The sequence below is a fragment of the Gymnoscopelus braueri genome (assembly GCF_963280865.1).
Source record: "Gymnoscopelus braueri genome assembly, chromosome: 8".
NCBI lineage: Eukaryota > Metazoa > Chordata > Actinopteri > Myctophiformes > Myctophidae > Gymnoscopelus > Gymnoscopelus braueri.
In genome coordinates, this window is record NC_137609.1 from 9,217,390 (window position 1) to 9,229,409 (window position 12,020).

Genomic DNA, 12,020 nt, shown 5'->3' on the forward strand with positions numbered 1-12,020 from the left:
TTTTGATGCCAATACTGTTGCACTTTGACTTCAGTAAGGTTTTGAATACAGCACTTTTACTGCAACAAAGATGTAGTGCTACTGATTATAGACTATTAGTATATAAATACCCAATTATACCACAATTATGACCTCGCATTGTGTGAATGGCTGAGAGGCAATCTAATGAGTGGTAATTTGTTCCGTATAACAGCACTCCAACCACGCTCACCTTACCTGTAACCTAGCAACGGACCTCCGACTGCTGTTTGGTTTTCACGTTTTTTCCTTCACTTTAGTCATACATTTTACTAATGAAACTGTGGTCTAATCATGATAAGGCAAGAGGTGAAAGGTCCGCACACACTGTCCTGTACAGCTCCCAGAAAACATCATTTTTAATGAGGAAACAGAGTTAGAGGCCAACGTTTCGACCCATGGTGGTCTTCATTGTTAACTTTGTTTATTGGGTTTTCCACAGAAGCATTCATTAGAGAAGCAGTACTACGCAGATACAGATTCCATCAGGCCATTGAAAATTTGAGAACATCTTCGAATATATTTTTAAAGCGAACATTTGTAATTCAAACCATTGCTTCTGGGGGAGGGGGGGGGGGGGGTCCCTGGAACAAAACATTTTGAGATGGGGGTCCACGGCCAAATACATTTTCTAAAAATCCTAACAGTATGTTGCTGTATCAGTGGTGCTCCAACTTTTCCATGTCAAGGACCATCCAAAATTATATGTATTTGGCCGCGGACCCCCATCTCAAAATATGTTGTTCCAGGGACCCCCCCAGAAGCACAGATACATATATACATAAATATATATTCAAAGATTTGGACACGTTTTCAAGATTTTTCCAAAGAAATAGCAGATATACAAGCTTGTTTACAAGAGCTTGTATATCTGCTATTTTTTGAATAGCCAAAGAAATCTAAAATGAGCCACAGCTCCTAATAGTTAGGATGGGTGAATGCAGAGGAAAAATACCATGTACAAGCAAATCGTCTCTGTCGGGTGGAAACCTCATATATCTCAAATTCAAAAAACAGCAAAAGTATCAGATCTACAAGCTCAAAGTGGATCTGCCACATTCGATGCTTTTGTGTGACACTGACAATGATCATCATGTAGAGCATTAATTTACGAAAAAAACACACAAAAAGTATGCATGGAGATAAGAGGTTACTGCCCCGACAGCAACAACATGTAAAAATACACTAAAAGGGGACTAAATATATTATTATTATTATTATTATTGGCACTGGTGTGTTTATCTAACAAAAGACCACAGCTCTCCAGTCTCTAGTGCTACTATCTGTTGCCACAGCACAACCTCTCATGAATTACTGCCTGAACAGAGAGCACTTTGCTGTTGCCTCTTATGTTGTATCACTAATAACCCATTCAATGCGGGCACGCATCTGTGTCGTGTTAGATTTTTAGCTGTCTATAACCATTATTTTATACTTTTGACTATTCAAAAATAGCAGATCTACAAGCTCATATAGCGCGTCACTTCGTGCAGCGCTATGAGCTTGTAGATCTGCTATTTTTTTTAATATCTTTTTTTTTTGTGCAAATCTTTGAATAAATATATTTTTTCAAGCTAACATCTTTAACTCAAATCTTTGCTTTTTTTGGGGGGGGGGGGGTCCCCCAGAATCCCCCAGAAGCAAAGATTTGAGTTAAAAATATTTGCTTGCTTTTAAAAAAGATTAAATATAAAAAAAATATATAAATAAAAAGAAGCAGATCTACAAGCTCTTAAGAGCTTGCAGATCTGCTATTTTTTTAATAGCCAAAGAAATAAAAAAAATGACACAGATGCGTTCCCGGTCTTAATGGATTAATAAGATGTTGTTGTGGTTGTTTTGGGCGTTACTAACAGCAGACAGATAAACACCAAACCGTGAGAAACCGTAGTTTTCCCCATATTTAACCCATTAAAACCGGGAAAGCTGTGTCATTTTAGGTTTTTGCGTTGGCTATTCAAAACATGTGCAGATATACACTCTCACAACGTGTCACTTTGTGCCACGGCTTGTGCATCTGCAATTTTTTATCATTTTTTGAAAAATCTTTTGAAAGTGTGATGAGAGGGCATTTGTAGAAATCGGCCTCAGGTCTTAATGGGTTAAATGTTTTTGCTAGAACGACGTGTGATCACGAAATCCAATTTCCCTGGAAGAAGAGTTTATTTAATTTAAGTGTGTATAAAAACAGGCCCAAAAAACATATAAAAGAAATGGAATAAAAACCCATAAACCTCAAGGCTGTTCTCAGGAGAGAAGCAGTGTTTTCATCATTATTAATATTATAATAAACTACAACCAAAAATCTAATGAAAATGTGAAAAGGAAAAAATATTCAATTCATTTAACCACATGAACACTGTCCTCCCTGTTTTTGTGGGCATGTCATTAGAGGCGGAAATTCAGGAAATTCAGCTTTTTTGATCTACAAGCTCACAACACGTCAAATCGCGACGTGTTGTGAGCTTTTAGATCGGCTGTTTGTGCTGTGCAACACCATTATACGATGACATGTAATCCAAGTTTGACCAATTAAACCCTGTGTAATTGGTTGACCAGTGTCCCTACTATCAGGGTTCTATACTTTGGTTTCCACCTCATTTTCCTTCTACACCAAAATCTCTTCGGCGAAAAAAAAAGTAGTCTATCTACAAGCTCACAACGAGATGCGTTGTGAGCTTGTAGATCGCCTATTTTCGCTGCAAATGTTGAAGTAAGTACATTTACTCAAGTACTGTACTTAGGTACAATTTTGAGGTACTTGCCGCGCTATGAGCTTGTAGATCTGCAATTTATTTATTTTTTGCTTATTTTTTGGCTATTTTGGCTATTTTTTTAATAGCCAAATACATGGGTTGAATGGGTTTATACAATTTATATATATAAAAAAACTAAACAATAAATGAATACATTAAAATAAAATAAATAAAACCCCTCTGGTATACCTGGTAGGAAGGTGACGACGGAGGCGTCGGTGTTGGGCCGCTCGATGAAGTCGGTGGCGACCTGCGCCGAGCCCTGCCGGGTGTAGCATCGAACCGTGGACTTGTGCCTGATGTCGCCGCTACGGAACACCGTGGCCGCGATGGAGCCGGACCCCTCCTCGCCACTGTACAGCGCCTCACGGAACTGCACCTTTGGCACTGCAAGGGTCAACGGATATATGAAAAGTGTTTATAAAATAAATGACAAGTGTGTACATTACAAGCAATTACATTCAAAAATAATAAAGAGATTGACTACCCACAATCCCTCAGCAATCTGCTGTTTCCAATGCTCATTTGTTAATGTCATGTGTGCTTCTATCTTTCTCTCACCCTCAGTTTGGGAGTTGCAGTAGCTCAAGAGTTAGAGTCCACAGGAGAGGTCAACGGATATTTATTGTTGCTGTCGGGCAGAAGCCTCTTATCTACGTACTCTAACCTTCTGTGTTTTTCCGTAAATTACACCCTACGTCGTACATACTACAGTGTCACACGCAAGCATCAAAAGTAGCAGATATACAAGCTCGAAACGCTGCACGAAGTGGCGCGTTTTGAGCTTGTAGATCTGCTATTTTTGTTATTGTTTTATTTGAATCCTGAACATTAACAGTTTTGGACATATGAGGTTTCCACCGACAGAGACGATAATATGAATTATCTCAACATGAGAAGGATTTTAGGACTTGGGATTGATTTTTCACCATAGGACGCTGTTTCTTAATCAGTGGTCTATGGCATAATTTAATTACAGGTTGTCCTTTAAAAGCCATGCTTTTGCAAGTTCCAGTTTAATGCTCCTCCAAATATCTATTATGAGCATTTTTGCCAGATCAGTTTTGCACTTGTTGTAAGTACAGGTATGCAATGCTGGCTCTGGTTCTGTGGGAATAAACTTCGTCCACTCTTCTTAAAAAGCTTGCTAAGGTGCACAGGGGCGCTGGTGTTAGCAGATGTTACGTACCAAGTTCAGCTGTAATTGAACTGCCCTTTCAGCACTTCTGTTGCACAGACTGTTGCTGAAGCTTTTGAAAAGTGTGCATGAGGTGAGCCACCAGTCTGGCTTTAGAGACTAGTAGGTATGGGATATATGAGCTAAAATGAGGTTTTGCAGAGAATATCTAATCTTGGCAATATACCGTTGGACAGGCTCAGAGAGTCTCAAGTCATTTTCTGTATCCAACCTTTACCCTGTACTTATATTCTTCAGGTTATGCCAGTGTGGGGAAAAAATACTCTCTCCCAGAGAAATGTAGTTTCAAAAGTTGTAAAAAAAATAACACTTTTCTTTAACTGGAAGCTCTGGGTATTCTGCCTAACAACTCATCCAGAACTTCACAAGAGATGCTTGTGTTTCATACTTTCAACTCTTTGCCTGCCATGGACACGTTAACACGTCGAATTCTGCCAAGGCGCAGCCTACAATTTTACAATGTAGATTGGGAATCCAAAATATTAAACATTGGTTCCGTTTGTACCCTCTCAGAGTTACAGACCCTTTATAAGGAGCAACATGCTGCTGTAGGACAGTGGTTCTCAACCTTTTCAGGCCGTGACCCCCCCAAAAATAATCATATCTGAACTGGGGACCCCCTAGATAAATAGCTTGTAGATCGGCTATAACCAATGTTTGACCACTTTTTATAGTACAGTTTGTTGATTACTTTTGATGCAGTAATGGAAATTTTTTAAGGTATTAAAGGGGTAGTTCACCCCCAAAATAAATTTCTATTGATTACTCACCCCATGGAGCCTTGAATTCATGGATATTTTTTTGTTTTTGTCGCATTCCTTCCTTTATTATTTGATTATAATAAATTTAGCCCCATTGATTCCGGTAGGAGACACAAATGCATTTGTGTCTCCTACCGGAATCAATGGGGCTAAATTTATTATAATCAAATTATTGGCTTAGGAATGTGACAAAAACAAAAAAATATCTATGAATTCAAGGCTCCATGGGGTGAGCAATCAATAGAAAAAAATATTTTGGGGGTGAACTACCCCTTTAAAAAGGTCTTAAAAGTCCTTAAATTGTCACTTCACTGTCATCTGGGGACCCTCCCAAAATCAATATATTGTTTTTATCTGGGTATGCTTATTTTTATAACACGAATTCTTTTAGTTTTCAGGACTTATTTATTCAGGTCGATAGAGTATTTTATGTTTGTTTTTATTCTTTTATGAATTCTGCTGTCTTTTACTAGAAACATTTTGTTTATTTTTCTAACACTGCTTGTAGATGGAAAACAAATGACAAATAAAGCAATCTTGAATCTTGAATGTGGGGACCCCCTTGGGGTCCGGACCCACAGGTTGAGAAACCACTGCTGTAGGAGATCTAATAACGGCGTCTCGAAATGAGAGGAGCCATATTATTGAGTTCTGTTCTCTCCAGAGAGCTCTCCTTGTGTTCGACCTCTTTACTCCCCTTAGAAAGATGTGGAAAACCACACAAATCACAGCCTGTGTGTCCAGTCCATCAAATCTATATGTCGGAGGGAAATTAATCTATAGCGCTATATACCAGAGCCCCATAATGTCATTTACACTGAACAGCATTTTTAAAAAGCTAAACAAAAGCCCCAAGACTGACTTTTCTACCACAATGGTGCTCAGTGAAGTAGAAATTACATAAAAGAAAGCAAATTGCTTACAAAATAAAGTACAAAAAGAGGCTATTTCTTACGACTCCCATCTTTTGAAATTGGATTAGCTCTACAGAAAGAGATCTGTACACAATTCTACAATCTCGCACACTTTGGAGCGGTGGTTCTCAGCCTTTTTTTTTACATCTCCATATTCTAAGTTTTTGTGTTTTTTTGTAAAAGAATGTCCTAAAGCTGTGGACATACGAGGTTTCCACCCGACAGAGACGATTATGTATACATAAAATATACATATTATATATATACATACATATTTAACGTAAAACTTACCTTAAGACCTGGAACACATCTGTGTCATTTTAGATTACTTTGGCTATTCAAAAATAGCAGATATACAAGCTCATAGCGAGTGCCGCGCTATGAGCTTGTAGATCTGCTATTTTTGAAAAATCGTGAATTTTTTTTAAATATATTTTTTTCGAAAAACTGTTAGGTTTAAAAAAAATTCTAGAAGCGGCCTCAGGTCTTAACGGGTTAAAGCCGGATTTATACTTAATTGCACGTCCATGTTGCGCCACTGAAATTAGCCGATCTACAAACTCACGACGCATTGCACTGCGAGGCATTGTAAGCTTGTATATCGACATAATTATATCAAGCCCTGACGGAAGCATTTGAACATTGTGGGAGACAACAGTCTGGCTCACGAGACTAGCCCAAACATGACACTCAAACTGGACTGAACCGAAAGAGAATGGTGTGAAACGTCAGCTTTTTAACTCACAGTCGGACACGGAGTCGTTGATGAAAACGGTGGCTTTGCCCGGTTCCCCCAGAATGCCGTTCACCGGCATGCGGAGGACCAGCTCGAAGGCCTCGGTCCCCTCCAGCTCGGGACGGCCCAGGTCGTCCAGGACGGTCACCCTGAACGTCTGCATGCTGACCCCGGGGGCGAAGTCCAGGTTACGACTGATGCCCACGTAGTCCACGCCAGCTGTGTGTGTGTGTGAGAGAGAGAGAGAGAGAGAGAGAGAGAGAGAGAGAGAGAGAGAGAGAGAGAGAGACACAGACAGACAGAGAGAGACAGACAGACAGACAGACAGACAGACAGACAGACAGACAGACAGACAGACAGACAGACAGACAGACAGACAGACAGACAGACAGACAGACAGACAGACAGACAGACAGACAGATACCTTTAATTATATTTGAATGGATTGCTGCTATTTGTTGCGAAAGTTTATGTACTTATTTAAAAAAAAAACGATTTTGAAACCCATTTTTTCACCCAGTGCCAATTGCCTAAGCTTGTAATCCTGGGCGCTACTCTCCCTCTGCCAGCCTAGGGAGAGCCCTGAACTGAGCTCATGCTTCCTTCAATGCATGAGGAGTGAGCAGGCCGCTGCTTATCACCTGACAGGGGGTAGTTTTCCCGGTAGGAAAAACGCGTCCTTTCCCCTCCATCAGGCGCCGCGGCTGACTAGGGGTACCTACCCTAGGGGACACGGGGAGAACATGCAAACTCCACACAGAAAGGCCCTTTCACCAACCCCACCTAGGGTATGGGCACTGATGACGCACAGGAGAGAACACGGCCCCAACGTTGCAAAAAGTGAATGCAAAACATTGAAAAAAGTTTATCCCAAGCTAACGTTTCCTATATTTCCTGCCTGTTTAACTATTTCCAATCTGGGAACCCAGAGCCAGTGAGAATGAAAAACAGCGCCCTCTGCTGTTTGTACTATCTCTCACTGGCTCTGGGACAATGACGACGTCGCACCCGTGCGCAAAGGAAACCGGGGTTTTGGTCTGCCTTCAGCTTTCACTTCCGGTGGTGCCACTATGTTTTCATTCCCACTAACAATATTTCTACACGGAACACTAACACCACTTCTCCCAGAGAACATGGATCGTTTTGGTTATAAGCCCACTTGTTTCTATGATGAAAGAGTAAGTTAAAATGTGAATATCTTTCCGTGGTTTTGTCTGCTCCGCGGACGCTATTGTTAAATTAGTTTGGGTTTGTTTCGAGGGGGAAAGATCGACGGACACGTGAATCCCGCCCACTACATTTGATTGGGTAAAGCGCGGCCTGCTTCCTGATCTGAAGGCACGCCCACTTGTAGGCAGTGCGTACACGTTGTGACGAACCTTCACGACAGATTCCAACGCAGAGCAGAATCTGTTCTTGAGAGATTAAACTATTTCTGACAGATGGTTTCGTAAGATAGTTTTCTCTCCAAGTTGCAATGTAACACAGCTCTGTTTACAAATGTCTTTACTCACATTTAATTGTACATTGTTTTGTTTTGATTGTTTTGTTCCACTTTTGCTTTGGAGAAAACGTTTTCTCATGCCAATAAACCTTTGAATTAAATTGAATTGAGAGAGAAAGATAGTGGTAGGGATGGAGGTAAAGAGAGATAACTTTAGAGACAAAGTTTGAATTTCATTTTAAGAGGAAGTAATGTGTGTTAAACTTGATGAAGACAGATGGACTGCTGAAACCAACAGTATATCTTGAAAACTGCAGGCCTGTTCTTTCCCACCACAACAAAATGACTGTTGGTGTGAAAGAAAAGCTCATTAACTGAACATCACTTCAGTTTCTGATCATCTTCATCCGTGCGCTTGCATAATGTCTACTTATTGTTACTGAATTACTGAACTTTAAATTGATATGTATTTTCTTTTCTTTTTTTTACCAGAAAAGTGAACTAAACCACTGCTCATCCGAGTTGCTGGAGCTGGAAAATGAATCAGAGTGAACAAAAGAAAGCAACAACTGCACACTGGAAACACTGTGCAAGAATCCAATTCATTGAGAGCATTCGGTCGTTTGACCTCCTGAAGGAGGTATGCGGCTGTTGCTTTCTTTTGTTCTCAGCTATTTTTGTGGTTGTTGTTGACCAATGCAACAATTTAAAGGTAGGGTGAAGTGATATTCTTTGGTTAAAACTAAAAGGGACTAGTGGAGAAGACATCCAGTAAGACCAGTCATTTTATGTTTGGTTGAACACTGGTGTCACACTCCAAAAATAGGCGATCAAACAAGCTCACATGTTGTAGATCGCCTATTTTCAGCATGCATTTAAGTATAAATGCAGCTATTACGACTCCATCGCAGCTCGCCAAAGTACATTTTAGTTGACTAAATCAACTGTAGATTTAGTCGACTAAAATCGATTGATATTTTGTCAACTAAAACTAGACTAAAACTAAAACATTTCAGATTACTAAAATATGACTAAAACTAAATAGAATTTTATTCAAAAGACTGTCAAATTTGAACACTACTTAAGTTACGGTATATACTTTTTTGAAGGGCATAAGGCCAAGCTGAGGGGCAACGGCCTTCATGGCATCCAAGAAATTCCTGCCCTGGAAGCGTGACTTAACTTCTTACGATTACTATTTGGACGATCACTGCAGACGGGTGAAGGAAGCTTACCCTCGGCGGAGACGGGCTCGGTCTTGCGGGAGCGCACGGTGACGGTGGCGGTCCTGGACAGGTCGGTTCCCGTCCGCCACACCCTGACCTCCACGTGTCCGTCGCTCTCGTCCACCTGGTACTCCACCTCTCCAAAATAAAACACCGGAGCTGGAGGAGGAGGAGAGGATTGATGGATTGAATACTTTATTAGTCAGAAATGTAAAACGGCACGAGGTACAGTCAGACATTTAGGCTAAAAGGATAACACAAAAAGGTCCTGGGGACTTGTTTCCATTGTGGTCCTATATGTATTCAATTCATCAACGATGATCAATTGATTGATTGGATACTTTATAACAAGTTGAAAACAGTAGGGCAGCACAATTTAACAAGCTATGCTAAAAGGTAGGCATGCAACGATTCACTCAACTCACGATACGATTCGAATCACAAAACTAGGTTCACAATACAATTTACCACGATTTTTTTAAACACAAAATTTGTTTCCAGACAAAAGACCGATTTAAAAAAATATATATATGTCTCTTACACAAATCCAGTATTTTCTTCTTCTTCTTCTTTTTTTTTTTTTACAATACTGTGTTTTCTCTAATCCTCTTTTCAATACAGTAGCACATGACTGAAAACTCTTTTTTTTAATCAATTCTCTGTATTCTCTGATCCTGTATTTTCTTTCTTTTTTCCCCTGCTGTTTGCATCGCGATACATTTTTTGTTAAATCGATTTAAATTGATTTACGATACATCGTTACATGTCTACTAAAATGATAACACAAAAAGCCCAGGGGGCTCGTTTCCATTGTGGTGCTAAAGTATGTACTCAATTCATCATCAAGACATATAATACAATACAAGGAGGGTAGAAGAGAGGAGAGGAGAGGAGAGGAGAGGAGAGGAGAGGAGAGGAGAGGAGAGGAGAGGAGAGGAGAGGAGAGGAGAGGAGAGGAGAGGAGAGGAGAGGAGAGGATTACTTGCAGCATATGAGAAATAATTACAGGTAAAACTATAACACTGTTAATATTCACAGTCCTTTGAAGCACCTTGTGAGTGACATTTCAAGGGTTCAAAGGGTTCAAGGTTGCTCTTTATTGTTACATCTTGTGTCCAGGTACGTAAGAGTTAAACTTATTTCTGTTCAGCTTTCCTTCAGACAATGTAGCAGCATAGCTAATAATAGTAAAGATAGATTAATAAATAAATACATTTGGATGTGTATGCAAATACAGTCTGTCAGGAAGGTGACACCACTGATCAGTGCAGTGTTATTTTAAAACCTTCAGTTCTAAAGCGCGTGCGTGCCTATGTGCATGCACGTGCGTGCGTGCGTGCGTGCGTGCGTGCGAGCGTGCGTGCGTGCGTGCTGCAATATCTGAAGGAAGCTGCTGAGCAAAAACACGTTTCACTCTTATGTACCTGAACACAAGATGTAACAATACAGAAGAACATGAACCTGTGAACCTTGAGCGTGCATGTGCATGTGCATGTGCATGTGCGCGTGCGTGTGTGTGTGACCTATCAGTTTGCACCAGAACTCTGAGATGATTCAAAAACAACCATCAGTCTGAATGCAAACCCACGGGGGTTCATGACCTCTCGTGACCTCTCACCCGACCTCATTGTAATCATCCTCCAAAGAGGAAGTACTGTCATCGAAAAGGGATCTAGTTAGTGCCAAGAAAAACAAGGCTGCAGTGCACGCGCACGTGTATGTCGGTGTGTGTGTATGTGTGTGTGTGTGTGTGTGTGTGCGTGTGTGTGTCGGACCCCCTAGAAGCTCAAAGCCTCCTTTGAAGAGGCAAATTGTTTTTCCTGAGGCAACGAAGTGAACACACACACACACACACACACACACACACACACACACACACACACACACACACACACACACACACACACACACACACACACACACACACACACACACACACACACACACACACACACACACACACACACACACACACAAATAATAGCCAGTGTAGTTTTACCTTCTCTTTTGTCTAAAGTGACATCAAACACTTCAGCAACGTGAAGGAAAGTTAAACCAGTGCATGGTTCTAAACACCGGACACCCCACATTTATACGGACTGTATTTATTTAGCCACGGACCTCCATTTGGAAAGATTTTGTGGCAGGGACCCCCAAAAGAGAAGATATGTTAAAAAAATAAAAATAAATCACAGCCGTAATTGAGAATTACACCTTGAGGGCACAGTCACACCAAAATATGGTTGCCCGCTGTTAAACAGTTTTTTTTTTACAGCTAGTATTGTATGGCATGTACCAGCAGCCTTAATAGAGCGCATAAATGCAAGATGTACGCGACACGTGGAAAGATGCGCAATTTCCACCATTGAATCCACGCATTTGCATTAACAAAGCATTGGCAGATTCCGCCCCATAGGTAAAATAAAAGTGCGTGTAAAAGGTTTTTCTAAAGCGTTCGATTCCAAAATTAAATGTGTTATAATTGTGTTATATTTGCTATCTTGGAGTTGACCTCTCACAGTCCTCAAGAGGACAAATCTGACTTCCCTCCAAATCTGAAAATAAACCTTATGGCAAATCGTTGTTGTCCATATTTATTTTCTTAAATTAACGCCCTATTTCATACTTCAGCATGAATCACACTACAGCGTCTACCGCAAAGTACAGCAAAAAACGTCACTGATCTTAGTTTATCAGCTACAAGCTTGAAACGTGGCGCGAAGCAACGTGTTTTGAGCTTGTAGATCTGCTACTTTTGCTATTTCTTCATAAAGTGCATGATTTGTTATAACAATATGACAGCTTATCCGCTGTACTAACTGAGTTAAAGGAGAAGCTGTTACTTTTGTGATGTATGTGACTGCAGTAGTCCTTATGTAATTCTCTCTTATTTTCAAGAACTTCACCAAGTGCTCTGATGGCCAAACAGTGATCTTGTTAAGGTTTTTTTGAGGGGTGTGGGTGAAC

The 12,020-nt window shown here is 40.5% G+C and overlaps 1 protein-coding gene across 1 annotated transcript in view; it reads right to left on the bottom strand.

Annotated features, from left to right (window-relative positions):
• LOC308090608 (FRAS1-related extracellular matrix protein 2-like) overlaps positions 1-12,020 on the bottom strand; it is a gene marked incomplete at its 3' end in the record, with an annotated part of 169,103 nt that overhangs the window by 41,736 nt on the left and 115,347 nt on the right. The window contains exons 9-11 of the mRNA XM_080435850.1: positions 9,063-9,212; positions 6,393-6,602; positions 2,964-3,161 (exon numbers count right to left, since the gene is read on the bottom strand). Coding sequence (XP_080291976.1) covers positions 2,964-3,161; positions 6,393-6,602; positions 9,063-9,212 — 558 coding nt within the window. The remainder of the gene's footprint in view (positions 1-2,963; positions 3,162-6,392; positions 6,603-9,062; positions 9,213-12,020) is intronic.